Source organism: Vanacampus margaritifer, chromosome 15 (assembly GCF_051991255.1).
Source record: "Vanacampus margaritifer isolate UIUO_Vmar chromosome 15, RoL_Vmar_1.0, whole genome shotgun sequence".
NCBI classification, from domain to species: domain Eukaryota; kingdom Metazoa; phylum Chordata; class Actinopteri; order Syngnathiformes; family Syngnathidae; genus Vanacampus; species Vanacampus margaritifer.
This window is the reverse complement of record NC_135446.1, coordinates 14624157-14648912: the sequence shown is the minus strand read 5'-3', so window position 1 is coordinate 14648912 and position 24756 is coordinate 14624157. Positions and strand designations below refer to the sequence as shown.

Genomic DNA, 24756 nt, shown 5'->3' with positions numbered 1-24756 from the left:
ATTTTCTGCGTGAAAATAATTAACCGAACCTTGGGTAAAATGAACCCAGTCAAGCTCAAAATCCACAGCAACACAGCAGTATTGTAAGCTATAGAGGCAGCAGGGTGGAATGACTTTTTCGAGGTCAAGGGAGAAAGTGCCTGCTGCAAGGGGAGCGCCACTAAAAATGACTGGCACGTGATTTATGCTGACCAGCCCCAACAACTGCTGTGCATGTGGCGCAGGAAGCAATCGCACTGGTATTTAATGTGCCTGGATTTTTAAATGGCTTACTTTCACATTATTGGTTAAGAGAAAAATATTTTGTATAGCTTTTGTGGAAGCGGATGCATGCCGTGGGGAAATAACATGCCGGGGGGGAACTATCAAAGCTTGTTTAGTAGCAGGAGAAATAAAGCAAATCTCAGAAGACTTGTTTTGAATATGGTCTTTTTTTTTTCATTTGCTTTTCAATTAGGCATTGCGTGTTGAACATTGATCTTTTACTGCCATCGTGTGGCAGTTTTATACATTTCAGACGCTGCATCTGGAGAGGATACATTTTTGTGGTCGTAAAAAGGAAGGTAAACTGTGTGCATAAAATAGGTTAAATAGTGAATTCTAATACGAAAATCACAATAAAACCACTTTTAAATAACATTCGTAGTTAATTATTTGATAATACTTACTCCAAAAATTATTTAATGAGATAAATGAATGCAAAAACAATCAAAATCAATAAATACGTTTCAATTTACAAATCAGCTGAAAAAACGACAGAAAGCAATCTTTTTAAAATACTAGTAATAATAATAATAAAATAACCATTTGAATTTACATTCGCCTGACTTCCGTGCAGTCATTCGGTGTGAATGTAAGTTTTGAATGGAGCTCTGTCATTTTATTTAAAAACTAGATATACTGCAAATTCAATTCAATTCTCTTTTCCATTTCTTTAAAATATAAATTACATTTGAGAAATTAGCGCATATTGAATCTAGTTAGTTGCGTTTAACATTAGGGTTCCACAAACAAACAAAAACCCAACGGTTCCCTTATTATTGTTAGAGCAATACAAAGGGTTGATAAGATACAACTACATTACCCATAAAAACTCAAGGGCGGAAATGAGTGTCTTTTCCCGCAAAACTCATTCCACCCTTGCTGATTGGTTGAACGTCCCTCACAGTACAACGTGATTAGCTTAGACATTTCCTCACGGCGATCCCGGATGTAACGCGACTATATAATACGGGACAATTGTAGGCGGGGTTTGTAGTTCAAACCGTCCGTCGATGTACTGCGGCTAGTACCATTCGTTTTTTTTTTTAGTTAGCTTTTGTGCTCTAGCGGCCCGAAACTATTCGAGATAATAAACATGGTAAGTTCGTCCTCCTCGCTAAGTGAGCCACTGGGGCGCACATTTTTACACCTCACTAAAACGTCGTGGCTTTCTACTCTGCACCGATGCGTTCGTATTTCGTGAGAGTTGTTACGCTTAGCTTAGCATGCTTAGCTTAGCCTCGTTATACCGCGAGTGATCAATTAAATATATGGCGGTAAAGCGTAACATCGCTGATTTAATTGACTTTTCTCATACCGCGTGGCTGTCGAGTGACTTTAACTCGTGAACGTGCGGTTGCTCGTTTCTTCCTCCAGGCTGGTGGCAAGGCGGGCAAGGACTCCGGAAAGACCAAGACGAAGGCGATTTCGCGCTCTCAGCGAGCCGGATTGCAGGTTGGCTACCATTCATCACTCCGCAAGACTTGCATCGAGCTCCAAACTCATTAACCTCCATCCTTTCCCTCCCCAGTTCCCGGTGGGACGTATCCACAGACATCTCAAGTCCAGGACCACCAGTCATGGCAGGGTTGGAGCCACTGCAGCCGTGTACAGCGCGGCTATCCTTGAATACCTCACCGCCGAGGTACTGTAAAAGCCCCCGTTCGATTGGTTTTGGGTGCGCTTTTTAAATGGGCTTAGTGGAGGGAAGGTAAAAATGGTAGGATGAAGGGAAACGTGGGTGTTATGAAAGGAAAAGTGTAACAGGTTGGGGCGGATAACGAACAAAACTTGCAGTGGGAGGTGGCAAGGAAGTGTTGCATGTAAGGTAGGCTGCTTGGATGGTATGAAATAAAGGTAATGGGTTGTATGGGAGGGATGAAATGAGTACGGTAAGAAACGGGGATTCGGTTAGGGAGTGAGGATGGAATGTTGTAAAGGTAACGAGGGTTTGAGGTAGGGAAAGGATTGTATGGAAGAAGGGAGCTCATGGCCACTTTTTAGGTTGTTGTATTCCACACTAAACACACGTGGACTCGATGCCTAACATTGGAACCTAACCCCTTAATTGAGCCACCTGTAATTGTGACTTCTGCTGTGCCCCCAAAAAATCCATACACAAAAGTAATAATCCCAATTTTAAATTGTTAATCTCCTCTACCCCCCCCCCCCCCACTAAAAAAAAGACAACGTTTTTGGGGGGGACTTTATCATCTCATTTCTACATTTTTGACTGATCCAAACATTCCAGTTTAAAATTGGTTAATTTGTCAAGTCAAACTTTTTTTTTTTTTGAAAATAAAAGCCAAAAACGTAATTAAAAAAAAAAAAAAATCAGCTCATTAAAAAAATTTCCCGCAAAATGTCTCTAGCTTAGAGAGCGGTAACTCAAAATTTTAAATTTCGGATCCTACTGTTCTGGATTTTTTATTTTTTGTGTGGCCGTTTAGGTTCTGGAGTTAGCTGGAAACGCTTCCAAAGATCTGAAAGTGAAGCGTATCACCCCTCGCCATTTGCAGCTGGCCATCCGAGGGGATGAAGAGCTGGATTCCCTCATCAAGGCCACCATTGCAGGCGGAGGTATGATGGCGGCGCTTGCTCCGCGGTTGCGTGCGTCCTGCAGGGTGTCAACATTTTTTTTAAAAACATTCAATTTTTTTTCGCAGGCGTGATCCCTCACATCCACAAATCTCTGATTGGAAAGAAGGGCCAGCAGAAGACCGTATAACGGGGAGCGGGAGGGGGGGGGGGGAGTCCTCTTTGAAGTTGCGCCATCTCAGGACGACGTCTGCATCGCGCCGTTTTTCCATTGTCTTTAGTGTAGAACACCTGTAGGTAGGAGTCTGTATGGTTCGAGCTTGCATCTACTCACCTGGGGGTATTTTTAAAAAAAGAAAAGTGGCTTCAAAGAAGCTCTTTTTGTTTGTTTTTTTATTTCTTTACTGGTGCTGCAGTTCCTTTTTTAATTTGCTTTTTGTGGCATTCCCTTGTAAAAGTGGTGTTTTAATAAAGCTCTTATGGGGCATGTGCGTCTGTATTGGCTTCCTAAAAATGTTTTGCTCCTTTTCATTTGTGACACATTCAACTTAACTTTCGCATTTGGAAAAAACTTTATTTGGATTTTGCAATGTTTGGTAGTCGAAAGAAATTAACATGGGGCTAGTAGACTTGTACAATTTGAATGGGGAAAATTTAGTAACAATCTATTAGAGTTGAAGTTGCTTTTTACAATTTTGAGAAAAATACACCAGCGGGAAGTTCCATTTGAATGACATTTTATACACTGCGGTCATAAAGGAAAAAAAACTTGAAAGCCAGAAATTTAGCTAGAAATATTTAATCTTTAAAATAAAGCTGAAACTTACAAGTTTGGGCTAGTTGTAGGGTAAAAACTCTCCACTAGGTGGCAGTAGTTTGCATCTAAATGACGGGCAGAGGCAAATACAATTTGGACAATATAAAGTTACTCAAGATGCGTATGTGAGAGTAAAGGCCTACTGTAATTTCAAGATTAAAATGGTATGAGAATAGGCCTATTTTTGCAACATTTGTATAGTTGAGATTGAAGTACTAATGAAAAAGGTAGCCATATAAATCTTTGTATCACAATAATAGATGTACAGTGCATTGTTACCGTACAAACTTAATGGCCTATAAATGTCATTTGTCATTGAGATTTAAAAAAAAAAATCTCAGGATGCTGGCTGCTGAAATTGCCTAAAAGTTTTAACAGCTCGTGCAAATTTTTTTTTTTTTACCATGAATAATCAGTAGTTGGTTACGTTTTTGTGTGCCACAGAACCGCGCTTTTTGTTTGAAAGATGCAAATCTTTGTTTTCCTTTTTTTTTTGTCATGTAAACAAAATTTTACCTTTGCATTTGACCCGTCATAGCAAACAACCACAACAGGTCTCTTCTGTGCAAGTGTAGAATACCTATATGTATTATACCGCCACCTTGTGGCCAAGGCGTACATGCTAAAACTACGTGTGTGTGTTTTTTATTCATTTCATTTTTAATAATTTGAAAATATGAAAACCACATTAGCAAAAAAAAAAGAAAACTCAGGACACTGTAACAGATTACATGCATTTCTATTATTTTAACTGGAAAAGACAACCTTAGATCTGAGTGTTTTGGTTTACAAATAGTACTGTGAAGTTAAGGCATACATTTCTGCACTTGGCACATTAAACAAAACACGATCAGTCGGTCTGCGCCTTCTCAGAGAACCCGCTCCAGTCTTTCTGCCATTAAGGTCAATTAGGAGTAAATCTGGTATGTGTGTGTTTGGTTGGGGGTCTTTTTCATTTGGTTCCAATTCAAGCAAAGGAAGTGAAGTGCTTACCTCCAGGCCGGACTTTCCTGATGCTCTCTGGAAGCCATTAGGCAGCATGTGGCCTCACCAACTGGGGAGATGACACACATACACAGGCCTCATGACAAATCCACTTTTGCACTAAATTCAATGCCATGATCTCTAATTCGTATCTACGCCATACACAGAAAGTTGAAATCGCAAATCATGCCCAAGGAGGGGCCTGAGCTACCTCTAATGCTTCTTTCCTCGTTTTGTTTTTTTTCTTCCCGCTTCACGCAGCGACAGGTGCTGGGAGCAGCTGAATGGGGGCCTGCCGTCTAGACTCTCCTCGTCGCCCATCACACATGGCCGATTTATCAGAACGGTCGGACACAATGAACCCGACGCGGCGACCACACTCGACGCGCCTGTAATCTCTGTCAGGGGATGAGAATCAGAGATCCTCTTTCAGCGCGTTGCTCTGCCATTCTCCTCCATCTCCTCTCTTTTTCCGTGTGCATGTGTGTGTGTGTGTACTTACACAGTCGGGGTGGGCTGGCAGGGTCACGGTTCGCCGGGCCGCCTGGATCCATCAAGAGGAACAAAGCAGGGGAGGGGGCTAGGGGTAGGAACAGTGCCAAACCGCTTGAAATCAAAGACGGCGTTCAAGATTGGGATCCCTTCTCGAAAGCTGGACTCTATTTGTGAGGGGGGGGGGGGTTAAAAACAATGATTACATCCAGCGATGTATCTGAGCCTCATGAAGTCTGCTTGCTTTTGCTCATTAGGCTACATAACTTGATTTGTTTTTGGTTAGGCTAATTTGCGCGCCACCCAGAATTCCACAGGGGGAGCCGACAGGGTTCCAAAAAGAACATAAGTGTCTTTTGATTTTTTTTGGGGGGGGTGGGGGGGGGGGTTAGCTCAGCTCTGTGTAAATTTAAGAGACAATACTGGTGTGGTTAAAAGGGAAGCGCTTTTGGTGGTCTTTGATGCATCGCCTCGGCGACCGCGAATATTTAAAAGCGCAGACTTCCCAGAACTATTGTCGACCTTGACTTACAATGAGAACACTGAAGAAGAACAAAAATAAGGAGAAAAATAGCATTCAATAATATTGTATAAAAAAAAAATAAAATAGAAACAAACCGTTTTTGTCACTGCAATGGCCATTGTGCTGCTCCTTCTGGTGTGCCCACTTTGGCCACCAGGGGGCAGTATAAACTCACACGGCTGCTCTTCAGAGGACAAACCATATGTGGCTGTGCTTGTGTCCAAATTTACAAGGCTGGGCCCTCCGAATGGCGAAGTTGTCGGCTGCATGACGTGACTCACAGTACGCACAAACTTACATGTGTATGGATTGTCAATGCTGCTTGTTGGTAGCACATTTACAGACAGTCCATTCATGTGTAAACGAGGCTTAGGTCCGTGCGTGCTGTAGACGCGCGCCGGAGTGACGTCATGCAGCCGACAAATTCACCCTTCGGAGGGCTCAGCCTTGTGAATTTGGACACAGGGTGTGAGTACTGCTTTATTCACTAGACGCCACGGACTTTCGACTTCCGAAAAACACACAGCAATAATGTTTCCGGTTACTGTTGGCCGCGTCCCAATACTGGCTTTCCACCTCCACGCACTACCGGCAAAAGTGTCGTTTCTGGTTCCGTCCAAGCAAAATGACTTTATTTTTCACTCGTTCTCTGTTCAATTGACCTCAACTTGCTTTGTCGGACGTAAGTCGTATAATAAAAGCACATTCATCCACGTCATCTTCAAAAAAAGACAAAGGGTTTAAGTTATTTGTGCGAGTATTGGGACGCGGCCAATTACGTCATAACCGGAAACAACGTTGATGGGTGAAACCCCGAAAGTCCCGCCCCCTATATGTGGCATATAGTCCATTGTCTGTCTGCATTTATTCCTTTTTGCTGCACCTTTACATGATGTATTGGTCCAGACAGTCCAGTAGGTCAAACTTCTACCATATTTGATTTAAAGTTTAATTTTCAAAAAATAAACATTGCAAGGTGTTCAAAAATCACATTATGTAGAAGGTATTCATTAAAGAATTCAGTAATTATGGCAAAATAGAGCAAAAACAATTGTTCATTACCTTGCCTTTGTCATATCAAACATACAGGAATCAGTATAAAGCCGACGATTTTCTTTGGCTTATTTCATATTCATTATTTTAATAATTCTACTTCATGAGCTAAAATAAGGTTGGCAATCCACTTTCCATAAACAATAGCATACCAACAGTTGCAATGCTAGAGTTCATGACCCAAAATACTAGCCTTTGATTGGTAATTTGCTGATGCAGCTTGGCTAAACGTGGCAGCCTTGTTGGGAGGGGCGACTTTGCCATCAAAAGCAATGCATGAAAATAAAAAGAAGTCGCAATTTGCTCATTTGTGAAACGATTTTCCTGAGATTTACTTTGTTGCCAATGCGCACCCGCATCCTTGGCCTTTTTGCTTTCTTACTGTCGATTTTGACCCTCCTTTGCTTTAGAGTTGCCATAAGTATGCAGCTCAAATGTGTTAGCATTTAGCTAGCTGACGAAAGGGTTTCATTTTGACGTTAAACTTAAAAGTCGGAGTGACATTAAACTGTTTGAAAGCCCTTCTTGGAAAAATTTATATTACATTTACAATATATAATTAATTACAATTGTTGATACAAACAGATTATTTTGTGTAATCAAATCTGAATCTAATGTTTTCAAGGCCATATTGAAGCCGACTTCCACCTGCTTGTGCGAGCGAATAAGTCAGATTTTAAGGAGAGAGGGCTGACCTCCCCTCATCCTCAATTTACCCTTAATGACTTCCTTGAGGTGCTTTTCGGACTCAGTGGGAAAGAGGGGGGGTGTGTGTGTGGGGGGGGGGGGGTGCTTTCTCCTCAGCCTTGGCCTTGTGCCAGGTTGACAATCAAAGTCTCTTCTGTGGGAGATTAGTTGGAAGGTCTCCCCCCTTTATTTTTACTGGAGGAAAACAGGATGTCCTGCTGGCCAGACGGGACTCCAGACCAGTCGAACCCCCCCGCCCTCCTGCAACACAAGAAAGCTCCATTCTTTCACCTAATGACTCCATCACCTCCTCAGCAAAACGTAAATTAATCGATGAGGTTTGGGCAGGCAGCAGTCCCAATCTTGTGAGCTCGCCTGAACAAGAAAGAATACAAGACATCATTGTTACAGTACCTTCTTAAAATCACAACAAAAACATTGGATTTATACTCCAAGGTAGTTGATCGCCTTCGAGATGGTTTGAAACTTAGATTCAATTTCCTATAGAACTGCTGGGCAAAGGCAAAAACGAAACATTTTCATCCTGCGGCACATTGACGGTAAAAACAAAAATCAATCCACAAGTTGCTGAATTCATCTGTACACCATACAGAGTATTTATTGTATGTCCACAAAATACACAAGAAACCAGAAGAAGGCCCCGTGAGTGTTACCGCCATCCATTTACAAATGAAACAAAAACATGTCCTATGCTGAGCTTTGAGGCCACAGCTGCCTGTCAAACAAAAATAAATAACATTTTAAATCATATACACCCGTAACAGTACTTTTTATCCAATGCATTCCAGTCAACAAGTTTGCCTCAAAACGGGGCCATAATATGGAAAACTGACTTTGTACCCAAATAGTTGGGCTAGCACTTGCGTGATTGCTTGTTACCGACGTTTTTTTTTTTTTCCAGCCACCGAGCAGCACATCATTCATGGATTTGGTCCAATTTTTATTTATTTTTTTGCCAAGATACACGACTCACCAAAAGTAAGGGGTATTCAGCTTTCAGGTGAAATTCCAGGTCAAACCTCAAATTAAATTGAGACTATTCAGTCATCCATTCAAAAACATAACTGGCCGCCCGCTTGCATATATTTATTTCAACATACAACTTTTCGCTAAAAAAAGCTTGTTGGACCACAATATTGTCGGATTCCACTGTCACACAAACAATTGCGAAACGCCTGCTGTGAAGTGCTTCAATAACCTCATTTTCTTTCCTCTTGCTATTTGCAACACACGCGCATTCACACCACAGGCAAATTCAAATGCAATAAATAAGACTTTACAGCGTTGTAAGGCAATGTTGACCGCGCATTCCAGACGCACGCTTGGCAACTATCAGCACGCACACATTCATTAAGAGCAAAAAGTTCATAACTCCACATTTTTTTGGGAGGGAAGTAAAGGTTTCAAGGCTTTGTGGGTGATCTGATTGGTTGACAACCCCTGTCCCCCCCCCCGCCTTATTATTTTTTTTTAGATTGCATCCAATATTGCCAAATATATATATATAAAAAAAGAAGCCAAGTTATACGTAGAGAACTCAAGCTGCCCAGCTTCTGAGAACTTCAGGACAGTCCTGAAGTTTCCAGGTAACTCTGGAGTTTCCTTACGGTACTTCTGTCCAAGGAGCAAAGGTCAAAGTCAAAAGTCGTGTTTGTGATGTGGAAGTGGCCCGTCTCTTCGATGAGGTTCACAATCTGGAAAACAAGAGGCGACGTAGACTGAGCAAAGAAGCCGCTACTTTCGCTGGCAATCGTTTGATGTGGACCGTTTAGAAACAGGTGGAAGGGACGGTCTCTGTTCTCTAACATGTGGTCCACATCAGGGAACTGGAATCAGTTTTGAACTGCGGACAAAAATGCCAAATAGGTCTCGTTTAAACCAGCAACCGTTTACCTGTTGCAATATGTGACCTTCCCTTAATGTCATCAGTCTTTTGTGCAGTTCCACCAGCTCGTCGAGGTAAGCCTGCAAAGTGTTGAGCAACATGGAATAACTCAAGCGTTGCCGGATATTAAAATGACCACAACAGCAAACAATGCACAAAAAACAAAACTATTACCTTGTCACAATCTAGATTTTTGTTTTTGTCCTGCTTGCCCTGCTTGTTTGGACTCTTCACTTCCAGGATCTGATGGTGGGAGAACAAAGTAGAAAAATTACATTAAGGATTTAAACAGAAGTCTTTCACATTTATATTTACTGCACAGTGAAAGCTCACCAATTCGCAATTTACTGACTCCTGAATTTGTTTGCTGAGAAATGCACCGTTTATGTCAAACCTTCAATTTCTACCCATTACAGAAAAGCTAGTGCTCTTTTGTCACCAGGGGGCAGTATAATACTTGTTCAGTAAATACTAGGGATGGGAATCTTTGAATGTCTCACGATTCGATTCGATTCAGAATCGATTTTCGATTAAGAACGATTTTTGCTTCAAAATGACTTGATTGACAATGATTTTTGCTTCAATCTATAGATGTGCAAGGAATTGTAATGATCTACTCCAGTCTGACTCGCTAACGCTAATTAGCGCACTACTCGCGGCGCTTTTATCACACAAAAGAACGGCTCCACATTGCAAAAAAACAACTTTTATTGGAATAACTTGATCGTGACTTTTTCCTTCTACTCTCCAATGTGGCTACAACTTAACAGTGTATTAGACCGCGTGGAACCACACTGCCCCTAAGTGGCCAAACCGGGTACAACATGAACAGCGCTCCAAATAAAAGGCACACACAAGACAAAGGCAAGACAGTATAAAATAATTTAAATAAAATCGATTTTGGGACATTTAAAATCAATTCTGAATCGTCCTAAAGGAGAATCGATTTTTTAGCACACCCCAAGTAAATACACAAAGACAGTCTCCTCCAAGTTCAATAAACTACAAAAATAGTTGTTTTTTGTGGATGATAAAGAATATATGCCTGTGAGTATTTTTAGATGCTCTGTCTACATTTGTTGCTGCACCGGTTTGTGTGCCAGCATCCGCCACTTCATTGGCTGTAATTATTACATATTCGCTCGTCTATGGTGTTTTGTAATGTGTGTTAGCATTGAGCTAGCAGAATTTTGTAAGGTATATTGTTTTGGTAATGGTAAATTAAATATCACCTTGCATACATAAATGAATGCCATTATTTATTTAGGGGTGGTCCCTGATCCGTGCTAAAACATCTTACCTGGTTACTTGTACTCTTCAATAAGCTCGTGAAATCATTGCGGGAAGGCGGCGAAGGGGCGGAGCTGTCACTCTCACTGCCGTCACTCAAAGTGACCCTTGGTACAAAACCACAGGACGATTCGGTATACGTGTTTTGTATTCATAGGTTTGGAGGCTTGAGCTTAGCAGCTATAAGGGCCTTTTGTGAGCCAACCTGCGTTGGTGGTGCGTGAGATGCATGTGCGCCGGCCGCTCGCCGTCGGAATCCAAGTCGAGGTCGTCGTCCTCCTCAGAATTATCGTCGTGGTCATCCGAGTGCAGGTCCTGCATCACTGACTGCAGCGGGCCAAGTACTATGCAGGAGGACAAGTAGCAAAAGCAACTTTTGAAAAACATAGATTAACATGAAAATCATCTATAAGATTTTTGGGGGGAGACAGATGCAGAGTCTGATTTGGCAGAACAAAATTCCAATAACTGATTAATGAGCTGGTTAAAGCAACACTAAAGAACTTTCAGTTTATGTTGATTTATGGCGGTGCCATATGGACAAAAGTGGTAATGTTATGCCTGAAGGAAGATCACATTTCCCATTTGGACAAGCACATTGCGTCGTCGTTTTTTTTTTTTTTTTTTTTTTTTTTTTTTAGCTCAAATTGATTTTCGCCTTTGAAATGAATGGGGAAAGGGGGGAAGTGACGTATGCCATAAAGCAGTCAGCACATTTGTAGTTTTTTGTGTGGCAGTGCTCTTACAAGCCAGTAAAAATGATACAGATTCCTCAGGCAATGGCAAAGCTACCGTTCAACTAGTTTTAAGTCGATGTTTCATCAGAAGAGTTGTGAAAATATTTTATTGGAGGTTGAAAAGTTCCTTAGTGCTACTTTAATTTACAAAATACACAACAAAAATCTATTTTTTTTGGTTCTCTTTTTTGGTGAGAATGTTTTAAATATCGCTTTGTCTGATGTTGTGATGTTTTAAAGAGTAAAATTATAACGCTGATTAATTAAACACAAACAAAAGGAAGGCGGGAGCCTGCATTCAAACCCAGAACGGTGAGGCGAATGTACCAACCGCTCATCCACCGTGCCACCCCTTTCAAAAAAAAATATGAGCTAGAAACGTAATGAATTTTCCCGACAAGACAGAGAACACGATTTACAGATGAAAGGACAGCGAGAGAGACATGAACGAATGCTTTTTCGTGCGACAAGTGGATCCGAATAATCATCCCCCATGCACGGGTCGCAGGTCTGCTCGTGGGAGACTTTTACCTGTGTGGGTGGCGTCAGGAACAGCCACCCTTTTTCTGATGATCAAATCCACCACTGCATCCAGAGCAAAAATTACAAAACACACCATTTGCAGCAAAGAGCTCACTACACAGTAGCATATTCCAACTCGGATGCGGTATTTGCTGTGAAGATAATAATCAAATACTTAACACAGTCATTACCTTGGCGTTTGTGGTGCGTGGGAGCAAAGCCTGAACTGGAGCTGGAACTGGCTGGACTGGGCTGTTCCGACTAGCGGAGAGGCGGGAGACAAAAAATAAAGAAATAAATAGATAAATACGGATGAACTTTTCTTTGAACTGGCAGGTATGTTTAGCATCTGCGAATGAAACCAGCGTTCATTCAAAGCTAAAAAGTGTCCAACAACATATGACGAGCGCCAAGGGTGAAAAGTGTCCCCCTTAAGTGGAGGTAAAAATACACCAAAAGAGGTCTGAGCATGCGGAAAAAAAAGAGGAGTGCTAAACACGGCAAAATAGAGCGGCGAGCACAAAAGGCGCGAGCGAGGGGGACTTGAAAAGTTGTCGCCTCCTGCCAACCCCAACAACACACAGCTGCTCTGTTGGTTTATGGGACGGTGTGGACAGAGTGCCACAAATCTTTCCGCTGCTTCTTTTCAAGGCCTTTGTTCTGCCTTGCTCAAAGCCACAAAAAAAAAAGCCCTCTTCAAAGACAATCAATTGACTTTTAGTAGCAGTTTAAGGACACTTTAAAAACGGTGGTCCTCGACCACTGGGACGTGAGCTGGTATCTTTCAGAGGGATCGTTGGTACTCCCAAAAAAGTATGTTAGGAGGAAATCTTTCGGTTTTGCAACGCTTGCTTGTTCTTTCAAAGCAAGGCTGAACGATTTGGAAAAATAATATAATTGCATTTTCCCCCTTCAATATTTTGATTGTTATTTAATAACTGTTCATTTTTTTGAAGGTCTTTCCATATATTTAAAAAAAAAAAAAAAGTAAAAATGTATTACAATAAGCAAGAGCAGATTTATTGTACATAAATGCTTTGGTCTAAAATAAATGCAAAAATAATCATGAATAGCTTATCTAATTAAATTACAGTTAACTTATTAAACAAAAATTGGCGTGTTAAAATTTTGGTGTTAACTGTGTCAGAGTTGATTTTAACCTCCAAAGTCTAGTTGACAGAGTTGATTTATTTCGTGTTAGACCAACTCTGCAGAGAGTTCATCAAAGTAACTCGGCCCAATTTATTAGAGCTGCACTGCCGCAAAGACTTTCTGGGAGTGCTGAAGTGCTACGGTTAAATGTACCCGTTTCTCTATTATTTAATAATGTTAAGTACATGAAACAATCAAGACATATTAAATTCATTGTTACATTAGATTTTTAGTGTTGTTATAGTAATGGGGCATGTGGCATCCTATAGAATACATTTCCTGAAATTATTAACTCATTCACTGCCATTGACGGCTATAGACGTCAAAAATTCATTTGAACTATTTCTATTAGTTAAACATTTTTTTCCACTTTTGTTAACAAGAGTATGAAACCTAGATTTTTTTTTTACATTTAGAACAGATATAAAATTTGTGATTAATCATGAGTTAACTAGCGAAGCCATGCGATTAATTACGATTAAAAAAAATTATCACCTGACGCACCTAATTTTTAAGAATGTTTTCCTTTTTAAAAATAAATAATTGTAATTATTATTTTTTTAAATTTAAATTTGGAAAAAAAAGAAAAAGAAAAGATTATTAAAAATTAGGAGCGTCAGGTGATTATTCATTTATTTAATCGTAATTAATCGCATGACTTCGCTAGTTAACTCACAATTAATCACAAATTTTATATCTGTTCTAACACAATTTAAAAAAATCTAGGTTTTCGGGAAAAAAATGGGGAAAATGTTAAACCAATTTAAATAGTTCAAATGAATTTTTGACGTCTATAGTCGTCAATGGCAGTGAATGAGTTAATATTTTTTTACATTATTGAGAAAATTACATTGTGTTTTACGACATTTTTGATCAAGCCAACTGCAATTTTTTATTTATTTTCAGTCAATTATGCCATTATAGGTGCTACATCGTTCACTAAGACAACTTCCCCCAAAAAATCTCTTTATTTTTTTTGTTTTCCAAATTTCCCTTTACTACACGGCAATGTCGATTTGAATTTGATTAATTGCTCAGGCCTACTCACGAGTGTCCACCAACGGCAGCGTATAACCCCCTAATCCACATTTCCCCTTTCGTCTCTGCCGTTTCTGGTCCAGTGAGCAGCGGGAACAGGAAGATCAAACGAGTGGTCACATGACAAACGAGGGCCAGCGCTTTGCGGCCACCAGGGTTGCGAGTCTGAAAAGAATCAAACACCTGGCATTTGTCACCCACCCCCCCATTCAGCCCCCCCCACAATCCCTTTTTATAACCAGCCCCCCGAGAAAGGCACTTCCACACAACTAAGACAGGAAGAAGAAAAAAAAAAAAAAAGGATTGCATCTTACATTAAAAACAAAGAGCTTGATGTAAGCACTGGAAGTAAAGAAATGGAACCACCAGCGAGTACCGTATACTGCTCGACTCGCTGCTATTCTATTGCTAATCACTGCCGTGATTCTCAGTATCCTCGGGTGTTGTAAAACCATAAATCCTCCCCATCGGTCTACTATTTGGCTTGAACACACACCCTTTTTATGGGGACGTCCTTCATCCGAAATGTGTGTAAAGTAGGCAAACGTCAGCCCTTTGACAGGAATCAAATCTTTCTCTCGAGAGCAAGATTTGTGAAAAGGCCCAATTTGGTTTCAGAATCAAATAGTTCCTGGTTGGCCATCATCCATACAAATGCCCTCTCTTGTTTTATTGGTGCCCAGAGCCTTTCCACAAAATCCTCCGCGCAAGACCCCTGGAGCCGAGCAGGCCATCATAAAAGCTGATTTTCTCCCTGTTTGGCATTGGATTTTATAGCCCCCGCAACACCAACAAGTGACCACCAACAAATCCTCCCCCTGGAGGAGAATAGGATGTCTTTCCTCACCCACTTCCCTTGAAAGTGAAATTCCTATAAAAGCAACTGTTGCAACACGAATGGAAACAAATGTGATTATTCGGCAGGGTTGTAATAGTCGTGGATTTTTCATTTTGATTAACGAAACAGTTCTTTCCTATTTGAGTTTAAGTGGTTTCATTATAATAACCTTGTTCTGTATTTTGTCCTACTTACATCTGACTTGGTGGACTCCATGTCGGAATCGATGGGGTCCACCACTCCCTGGAACGGTGGAAGCGTGGATGCCTTCCGGTGCGCCGCTTCATCACCCTCTGGATGCAATTTATTGCTTTGCATCTGTTGCCTGTCCTTCAGTAGCTTCTTATCGGAATGTTGAACATCGGACCCGGATGTCTGCTTCCCGGGAAAATCCCCAAATCCCCTTTTGCGTTTTTTGGTTACGTGATTGTCCCCATCGGGGGCGGATAGTCGCTTGTTCGCCCCGTGGTTCGTCGACACCTCGCTCCGATGCGACAAAGATTTGGGTTCCTTGAATCCCATTTTAGGATTGCTATTTCGAAGTGGCTGGTTCTCTTTGGGTTTTCTGGAAGGTTCTTTCGGGGCTCTGCTGGATTCCCAGCACGAGTCTCTGAAGGCACTTTTGGTCTCTTTCAAGTCTTTTGGAGGCTTGTCTTTGTGGTCCTTGGAGGGCTTGTGGAGTTTGGAGAAGCTGCTGCTGTTGGTGCTGGTGGTTGTGGCCGTCGTGAGAAGGGTCATACCACTTCCTTTGGAGCCGTCCTATTGGATACAAGAATTACTGTACAGTATATTTGAGTTAGCCCGTTTCGATAAATCAGTGGCGTCTTCGTGTGATCCAGATTGTCACGGCCTGCTCGGCTAGGTTGCGTAACGTCCTTCCTTCAAATGCCAACGCTGTTATCTGCACTACATGGTGAATGTGGCTTTAGTTACCATGACGACTCTGGGCATTAAACATTTTAACGGCTAAATTGAGTTTACGGGTCAGTATGATTTTTAGGTAAAAATACGATTTATTTTTTTTCTAAAGCTTTCATAGTTCAAAGTGCATGCACACTAAATCGATTGTAATGGGGAGTCAATTGTGCTGAACATTGGCAAAGACATGACCCCCATTTATAATGTGCCAATCTTAGCAGAGCCAATATCGCTCGATTAAATCAGTTGACTGAGGTTTCGTAAAAGAAATAAATAATTGTCATATTATCTGTAAAGAAAAATTATATTATTTTTATGGAAATCTGATTTTTTAGAACAAATCTGGAGATTTAATTTAAGTACGGCTACCAGGTATCGGTATCAGGCCAATAACTACTCATGTTATTGGTACTTGTTATCAGTATCGGTGGCTACTCAAGACTTTATCAGTCAGAAAAAAAGTGGTATCAAACCTGCCTAGCCCAGTACATTTTCTATAACATAAATAGCTAGTACATGTCTGCTTTTTTGAACAAAGCCGTTTCAGTGAGGTGTCTTTCAACAGCTACACACGTGCGCGGTTCTTTAAGTGGAGCAGACGGCGACTTTGAGGAAAAAGAGGAAATGGATTGATTCTAACGACGGGGGTCATTTGGCCCCGGGTCTCACCTCAGGACCGCTTGTCAATATTTCATCGATGCAATAAAGCCATTAAAAAAAAAGTCTAGACGATGGGGTGTGTTCCAACTCCCAAACACTTCCAAAGCCTTTATTTTGTCTATCGGCCCGTGACCCGGGGACCTTGAGGATATAAAGCTGCCAGCTCATTCTAAACTCAAGCATGCTCCGTCACAGCAGTAAAGCTATTCCCCTTCCACGGCAGAACATAAAATAACCGTTTAGTGCTTTGCGAGAGACCTGAAGTGACCGCGCAGCCGTGAACAGTCCTGAATGGAGGGCATTTTATCAAGCCTGTCGGCACGACAACACGGTCGAGTTAAGCGGGTGATCTTTGAAGCGCCAATAAAAAGAAGACTAGAAAAGAAAACTACTGTCTGTCTAACAAGATTATGCATCCGAAAGGCAGATGGACAACTTGTAAGCAAAAGTCAAGGATTAGACCCCTCACAGTTTGCCAGTTCATGGATGCATATCTGACCTTGGGTCCATGGGAACTTTTGCTCTTCCTTGCGTCAGACAAGGTGGATGCCAAGGAGCTGTTGGGAAGTGTAGGGAGCTTCATGTGTGGTCCAAGCAAGGATGTTGAACCCTCCTGCATTACCATCACCTGCCAGAAGAACAGCAACAATCCACAGTTAGCTACTGTAGGCCCAACATTCTTTCATTCATCCAGATTTCGCTTTTAGATTTGTCTAATGCTAACTCAGTGGTCGGCAACTTTAGCTTTGGTTATCTAGCATTATTTTTATGTATATATATATATATATATATATATATATATATATATATATATATATATATATATATATATATATATATTTTTTTTTACACCAGGCAACTCAATGTGCTCCACATAACCAAAAGCACAACACCTAAAAGTATTTACAAACAGAACAGCTCAAGGCATTCAAAGCGCAAAGAGAACAAAAGTAGCTTATTAAAAATGACTAAAAGAACGTACATTAACAACATTTGAAGGCATGTGCAAATAAAAGATTGAAAGACGTTTCAAAGCAAATCCAATCAAACTTAATGTAGCACTTTTCATACATAAAAATGCAAACGGAGAACTATGTAAGAAGACATGGCGGGGGCACAGAGAAACCATGTGAGGAAAAGCACCTAAGAGGGACGGGACGATCTAAATTCTTGTCCTGTGTGACCATGAATTCCTACCTGCGCTACCATAGGATCAAAGTTAGAATTATAGTAAATAATACTTCTACTACCAAAAAAAAAAAATCCATGTATGTCACAAAGAAAAAAATGAAGACTTGAAGGTCAACTCCTATTACTATACGATTCAAATCTTACTTTTGAGTCCTCCGAGGTGCGTTTGTGCGGATCCCGTTGCTGTTCAAGAAAAGACAAGAGAAGTTGTTAGCGTGTTCCTCATGATCGACTCATTTTAAAAAAAATCGGCATTTGTGTGCGAGGCGAGGCGAGGCTTTAAATTGCTCTACCCGGCAGTAGCGACACCGAGCGGGAATGTGGGTTTGCTTTGAAGGCTAAGAAAGGCGTGCAGGCAAAGTAAACACAGAACACTTAGCTCAGGTCGTAAAAAACCTGCAGACTACAGGGGTCTTCTGTGGGCCAGCAGATAAAATGGAAGCTGCTGCCGTTTCAGAGCTGCAAGGATACTGTAGGTGCGACCACGGTACGAAGCCTCTGTCCGGTATGGATGGCGTTTAACACAAAACGAAATAAACGTGGGGCACACCTACCCCTCCGGCTCGCAGTAGCTTGCGCCGAAACTCTTCTGTTGGATTGTTGAAGGTGAGTTTCTCGCAGCGGAGATGATTGACAGGCGGGTGGCCCTCCAAGTGGAGGAAAAGGTCGTAGTCGAAGCGGACTTTCTTCGGCTCTTCCTGAAGCGAAGCGGTCACCCGCGAAGAAATGACGTTTTACCAGGGAAATCCATTTCGGGTGACAAAATGAATCAACCGTTCATAAACGTACCTTATTCCTGAAGTAAACTTCAATAGGCAAGATGAAGCCGGCGTATCCAGACTCCTCCACTTTGTACGGCGGATCCTTGCAAACTGAAATGGAAAAGAGTTGAATGCAACTACACACTCAACAAAGCCATTTCCTTACCAGGGATAATTAACTCACATTCCCATCGCTGTGCTAAACAATCAAAAAGAATAATCTTGAAAAGCTTCAAAATCACCACCTTGTCAGTAATGCCAGGGAGTATAAAGACCCCTCCTCCCCCACTTCCCCCATGGACTTTAAGGATAAACAAACTCAACTTGAGCTCAGGTGTTCTTGGCTCAGAGGTGCATGTTTGCCAGCCTGTCTTCCCAGTGGACTTGAACGCAGCATATGGCGGGAGGCCTGAGACGCTTTGCTAGAAAAAGAAACTGCTAAAATACGGCGCTGATTTCACTCCATCTCTGTGCGCTTCATTTTGGAGGCCCCTCCCCTTTCCCCGAGATTGATGGCCCCGACAAGCTCTAACCGAGGTCAACCTCACCACCAAAGCCCAACATTGCTGAGCAAATATTATGGGTTGGAGTTAATTGTGTCACGTTCAATGACATCCAGCTAAAAGAGGCCCATTCAATGTGTTGAGGAAGCGATGGGCTCACTGACTCACTGGATGACTTTAGAATCAACACTGCTCTGAATACACCTAAAAAAAAATATATAGGGGTCCTCTGTCTATGGCATTCTGTTGCTACAGTGGCGATGTACACCCGAAGTTGGTGGAAAATAGGAATGTGCCGTAGTCACTAACACAATCCGAAAATTGGTATGATAAAAAGTTGTAGGATATAAATACAATACAAATAAAAAATAAAGCCAATAAACATGACAAGACAGTGGAATTGAGCGGTCACAAAGTAACCACTGACCTGGAAGAGAAAATTAGCACTCATAGCCTTTTTTCTCTCCCTTTCTTTCCACACAAGTCTTGGTTTCAGATGAGATGCCAATCACAGAACAATGCCAGTCACTCTGTATTTGGCCTTTCTCCACAGACTGCCTTGTAATGAGGCCAGGTCGGACACTGAGCTTAAGGGGGGGAAACAAAAAGACTGGCAATAAAAAAAAAGAAAAAAAAAGTAAATCCCTCCGTTTGCAGACTCTTAATGCCTAATCCCGGCAATGCCATTCATTTTAACAGTAGACTTCCAATAAATGTTAGCATTTGTATGGCGAGCGTCCTTAGCTTTTGAAGTGGATGTTCACACACACGACATTTGGACACACATAGTGCTTCGACACCTATCAGGTCAATCATGATTACACTTATTCATCTAACACGCCATTCTTTCAAATAGAAATTTGGTGACACCCAAATAGTCAAAATATTTAAAATGGTTTTAGAAAAAAAAAAATTAAAAAAAGGAAAGAAAAAAATATAGAAAAAAAAAGAAAAAATAAAATAAAAAAATAAAATAAAAAAATAAAAAATAAAATGGTTTTAGAACACCAAGGCTGTTCCAAGTCAAATGTGACCTGTGTCTACTCACGATTGGTTTGTCAATTGAAAATATAAGACACTAACAGAAATATTGTAATTCAAAGTAAACGAGATTAAAATGTACGACATAAAAGGACTACGCAGATAAGAGACATATGTGTGGACGGTATTGTCAGGCTGGTAAAGTGGTTTTGGTATAGTGGTATTGAAGCTTTTCTAGTACAGTACTAGTACAAATGCAAAGACTTCAGATTTGTTTGTTAAAAAAAATTGCAACAGTGTATATATCTAGTTGTTTTTTAAATAATGGTCTATGACAGGAGGTGACCTGACAATAGTGGGTGGTGATTAGCGATGCAGCACGGTTGAACAGGCCCAGTCTTTTAAAAACAACCTCGCACTATGTTTTCTTAACAGCCCGGGCTGACCTAAACGACCTGGCGCTAATCAGCTAACAGCGAGACTGGACAACGCGAACGGGGTTGAGATTAATCTGGCAAGATTAAAAGGCCGGCTCTCCAAGAAACATCCAAGTTTGTGTTGTCAGCCAAGTCACTCGTAAGACACGCCGCAGGTGGCCAGTCTGGAGAAGTTATGCGACGGCTAGTGGGGGTCAAGGGAAAAATGTTTTTTTTTGGCAGGGGTACTACAAAAAAAATAAAAAATAATAACCAACACAGATTTCAAAACGCTATCGTAAGCAATGCCATCTATTGAACTAAATCCACAAGAAGCCAATTGCATCGTGTGCAGCAACACTGATAAATTGGCTGGAAATTGAACCATCTGATATCATTTGTGCACGGCTCAATGCGTTTGACAATCGGGTGACCTTTGACTAGCTAATGGTAGATACAGTCAATATCCAGTGTTTGACTCTGCTGGACTTTGAACTTGAACCTGCTTAAAGCGACGAAGACAACGACTTGACTTGAAGAGAATGGAACTCATCAGCACTTGCTATTCCGGCAAGTTGAACCATCTTTTTGGGGCGTATTCTTTTTGAATTGGAGAGACAAGTAGTGTGGCCTGCACGCTTTATAGCAAAAAGGACTTAAAGACATGCCAAGAGATTTCTCAAATGAAGCATGCTCCTCTCATTTTGAGTGAACCCAAGGAAAGCCAGGATTTACGGCTCAGTTCCTGTTCTTAGGTGGTGGTGGCTGCCCCCAAATATCGGCACCCCACCCATTCCACCCCCCACCTCTGCGGTCCTTTCATGCTGCCAGCAGCACTCTGTCCGTAACTTTCATTGGCCAGGTTCTCTTTGTATTGCACCTCTTGGCCAGGATTTTTTTTTTTTTGGTGTGCTTTCTATTGTGAACAGACAGCGGTGGTGGGAAGGAACAAATACTCCATTTTTGGTACTTAAATAGATTTTAGTAGCATGGTAGTTGTCTATCTACAAGTTTGTCAAAATAGGCTCATTACTTTTTGGGGTAATTTTATGACATGCTACAAAGTAAGGGAATCATAAACAATGACAATTTAAAATACTGTAATATCCTGTTTTTAAATAAAAGGATGGAAATTAAAAAAAAAAGAAAGTTTATTTTTCACCCATTCATCAATTACTGTAAAGTAATTGGCAGATTAATAGATTATTAAAATCATTAGCTCCAAGAATCATTCATGAAGAATGCATGATTGTGTCTGTATTTTGACAGCTTAAAAAAATATTTGTCTAATCTGTAAAAGTAGTTATCATTGGCTCATTTAGCATGTTTGTTAGTCAAATCAAAACGTTAGTAAAGCAATAGGAACACATACTGACAACAAAAGCCCGGGCCAACGCGCGTTAGCTCATTGAAAGACATAGATAAAGGGGAATACTTTTAAATATAACACAAATAAAAGCATATTAATGAAGCTAGGAAACTGGAGGATGTGCATCTTATACGTGTGGTTGCACAAGCAAGCCACAAAATGAAACCGCCAATGCAGGGATCGAGGGAAGCGAAAAGGGTTTGTGCCAGTGCTCAGCAGAGGCCAAAAGACAGCCAGGGGGCGAACATGTTGGACCAATCATTACGCCATCAGACTGTGTGTGTGCGTGTGTACTGTCGCCAAGTTGGCCGACAGTAAGCCCTTTCTTCCAGGAATGGGGATACCTCGCCGTTAGCGCTTGGCCATGGAGTCATTTTCAAGACTCGCGTTCAGCTTTCAAAATGAGAGTCGTCCCTCCATCGTTCCTATTTGGAGCTCAAAGCCATTAGGCCCAATCAGTGGCGCCGAGGCCCTCGTTGAGAGAAAAAAAGAAAAAAAAACAACAACAAAAAAACGCATTGGGTCTTCCTTGACTCCATGTGTCGAGAAGGCTTTGCCAATGGCTGTTCCCATGGCAACTACCCGAGAACTGTTCGAGGTAATAATGAAGCAGCAGCATCTTTTTTTTTTTTTTGGGTCATTCAACACTTCACATAAAAAGTGACGGGAGCGCCAGCGAGGAGGAAGCGTCTGTTTAGACTCCGGCTTGGTGCTTGGCGGTCGTAAACCGTGACATGGATCCGAACAAAAGACTTTGAATCGGGCCTGCGAGTGTGCCAGGCGGCAATGAGATTCCAATGCACCCCTAAATCTCTTCAGAATGGGATTAGTGCAACAGTTGAACCCCGTACTCGATGCAATATTGGTATTACCAGAATTCAGTATTTAATTCTTCTTAAATGAGTATGAAATCTTGATTATCTGGGAATAATTGCCATTGAACTTGGGAGAAATCTACAGCTGTGAAATTAGCCCTCTTCGTGCTTTTTGTACAGTGCGTCAGAATGCTCATGACAGGCAATAATCAGCCAATCCCTAACCTGACCACACATTCCGATAATTGGTCCAATTTTGAAGCCATTAGCTCTCTAACGATCAAAATGGCAAACGCTGATATATCGGATGTCTCTATCGTCCTGTGGTGTGGGGCCAGATAATAACCTACTGATAATCGTGACAATTTTGAGCACAATCTCCTCCTTCCGATTAAAGTCACCAAGAGGTTGATGAGTAGATAGATGTCTCTGAAAGATGATCCTGTGGTGTAAATGTGGATTATTGCAGGTACAGATATACCGATAATCGAAGTCAGCAAACGCCTGATTATCACGTTTAAAAAGATAATCCTGAAGGATTATCCTGTGGTGTGAGGTGGTTAAAATGAGTATAGATATAACGATAATCAGGCTGATTTTGAGCCCATTTTTCCCTTTCTGGTCAAAGTCTGTAAAAACAGGACTATCACATGGGTCCAAAAGATGATCCTGACCCAAGTGGTTATCCTATGGTGTGGAGGGTGTTAAGACAAATACAGACTTGCCGATAATTAGCTCATAATCAGCCCAACAGATATGAACACTCAATCCTTTTCGTCACAGTTTACCAACGTGGTCCAATACCAACTGCACAATTTATTAGTCTTATTACAGTGTGGTTTAAAGTTCAAAGAGATCTACTGTGTGTGTAAAACATCTACAACTGCAATTCAAAAGTACGAAAAGCAGCACACCTCACCTCTTTTTGGTTTGGGGAAACTCTCGTGCAAGTGAAAGACAACTTTTTCCACAAAGTGCTGAATGTTGCTGTGCTCCGGTCCTCGGACGAACACCATCCAGTCGTGGGTGAAGCCTTCCACCGTGGGTTTCTTACGGAACTGGGCGCGGTGGCCAAGTTCGAGTTTCACCTGAACGGCACCCTGGGAAGGGAGATGTTGATTTTACATCCCTGTGTAAATCACGACTAATTCATCACAAGAGTTTAAACATTTGCTTGAGGGCAGCAAGGCAACTTCTTTTATTTAAGTGTGCACACTACTTTAAAAGCACTCACCTTCACTGAACGCTAGATCATACTGAGGGGTTACTAATATGTTGCTCATCTGGTAAACATTAGAAAAAGTGCCTTTCTACACCAGTCGTATTTGAGCAACTTTTTTTTATGTTCAGAAAACAGATTAAGCAGGTGTACCTAATGAACTAGTCGGCACTGCTGGTGAATATTTGACTAGCGATACATTCAAATCGTAGACAAGTCAGTAGTATGGAAAATAAACTCCACAATGAGGCCTAAATAATAAAGTAGAGTAACAACAACTATTCATCACAATTTCAGTATTTTAAAAACGTGAATATTGATAGTGACTACCTAGGAATATCCATACAACTCCACACATCATTACTACACTATTAAATAAATGTATCATGTGGAGTTACACGTTTGCGTATACAGTACTTTAAAGCCGTTTAAAAAAAAATAATAATAATAAGAAAGATAGCGGCACGAACAGGCTAAAGCTAACGTGCTGGTCAAATCCTTACGGAGTGAAAAGCACCGACTTCTCGAGTGTGACACATCCAACCATTGCCTTGACTAAAGCGGGCGAGCCGGCACCAAGCCCTGCCGAATGGCTACTCACCGAGTTGGCCATTCCTGAGGCCCCGCGTTACTATTATTTCATGGAGACTGAGTTGGGAAAGAGCGTGGAGGTAAGTCCAGTTTGCTCGAGACGGCGGACATGGTGACCACTCACTGCGCTCCAAGTCACATTCAAGACTTTCCAAGACTCGCCGGCGGTCAAGGGAGCAATTATCAAAAAAGTACATCCGGTATAGACTTTCAAAATAATACAAACCCACGCTAACTCGCTTTTACTTAACGTGCATTAAGCATGATTTATTAGATAGTAGTGAAAATAAACCTAAAACACATGCAATATTTTGTTGGAAAACTACACCGTTGCTCGTTGTATCTTTTATAACGCTGAAAAACTATTTGATTTGATTTTGAATGCAACAATACATTCGTCTACCCGTATTCTTCTGCTCAATTCCGCCACCTTGTTGACTGAGCGGCAAAGCGCATGCTCTGCCAAAGTTAAAGCAAGCACGAGAGGGAAATAA

The 24756-nt window shown here is 41.3% G+C and overlaps 2 protein-coding genes and 1 long non-coding RNA gene across 4 annotated transcripts; 1 reads left to right on the top strand and 2 right to left on the bottom strand.

Moving 5' to 3' along the window:
- Window positions 1-1217: 1217 nt before the first annotated feature.
- On the top strand, window positions 1218-3286 carry LOC144034830 (histone H2A.Z). The gene is made up of 5 exons (XM_077543904.1): window positions 1218-1360; window positions 1639-1716; window positions 1793-1906; window positions 2712-2841; window positions 2928-3286. Exons 1-5 carry the CDS (start codon window positions 1358-1360, stop codon window positions 2987-2989), a joined length of 387 nt encoding a protein of 128 aa, XP_077400030.1. The 5' UTR covers window positions 1218-1357; the 3' UTR covers window positions 2990-3286.
- On the bottom strand, window positions 3272-6335 carry LOC144034831 (uncharacterized). The gene is made up of 4 exons (XR_013288289.1): window positions 5711-6335; window positions 5103-5259; window positions 4812-4998; window positions 3272-4670 (listed from the first exon to the last, which is right to left on the bottom strand). It is a non-coding gene; the product is annotated as an uncharacterized LOC144034831 (long non-coding RNA).
- A 1609-nt stretch (window positions 6336-7944) lies between these two features.
- On the bottom strand, window positions 7945-24424 carry mllt3 (MLLT3 super elongation complex subunit). Of its 2 annotated transcripts, XM_077543902.1 has the most exons (14): window positions 24273-24424; window positions 23372-23552; window positions 18397-18479; window positions 18162-18305; window positions 17752-17790; window positions 16916-17044; window positions 15034-15597; window positions 12002-12071; window positions 11820-11873; window positions 10757-10895; window positions 10562-10658; window positions 9436-9504; window positions 9270-9341; window positions 7945-9070 (listed from the first exon to the last, which is right to left on the bottom strand). In XM_077543902.1, exons 1-14 carry the CDS (start codon window positions 24282-24284, stop codon window positions 8939-8941), a joined length of 1785 nt encoding a protein of 594 aa, XP_077400028.1. In that variant the 5' UTR covers window positions 24285-24424; the 3' UTR covers window positions 7945-8938. The 2 variants fall into 2 exon arrangements, with proteins under 2 accessions (XP_077400028.1, XP_077400029.1); XM_077543903.1 differs by lacking the exon at window positions 11820-11873.
- Between the last annotated feature and the right edge of the window lie 332 nt (window positions 24425-24756).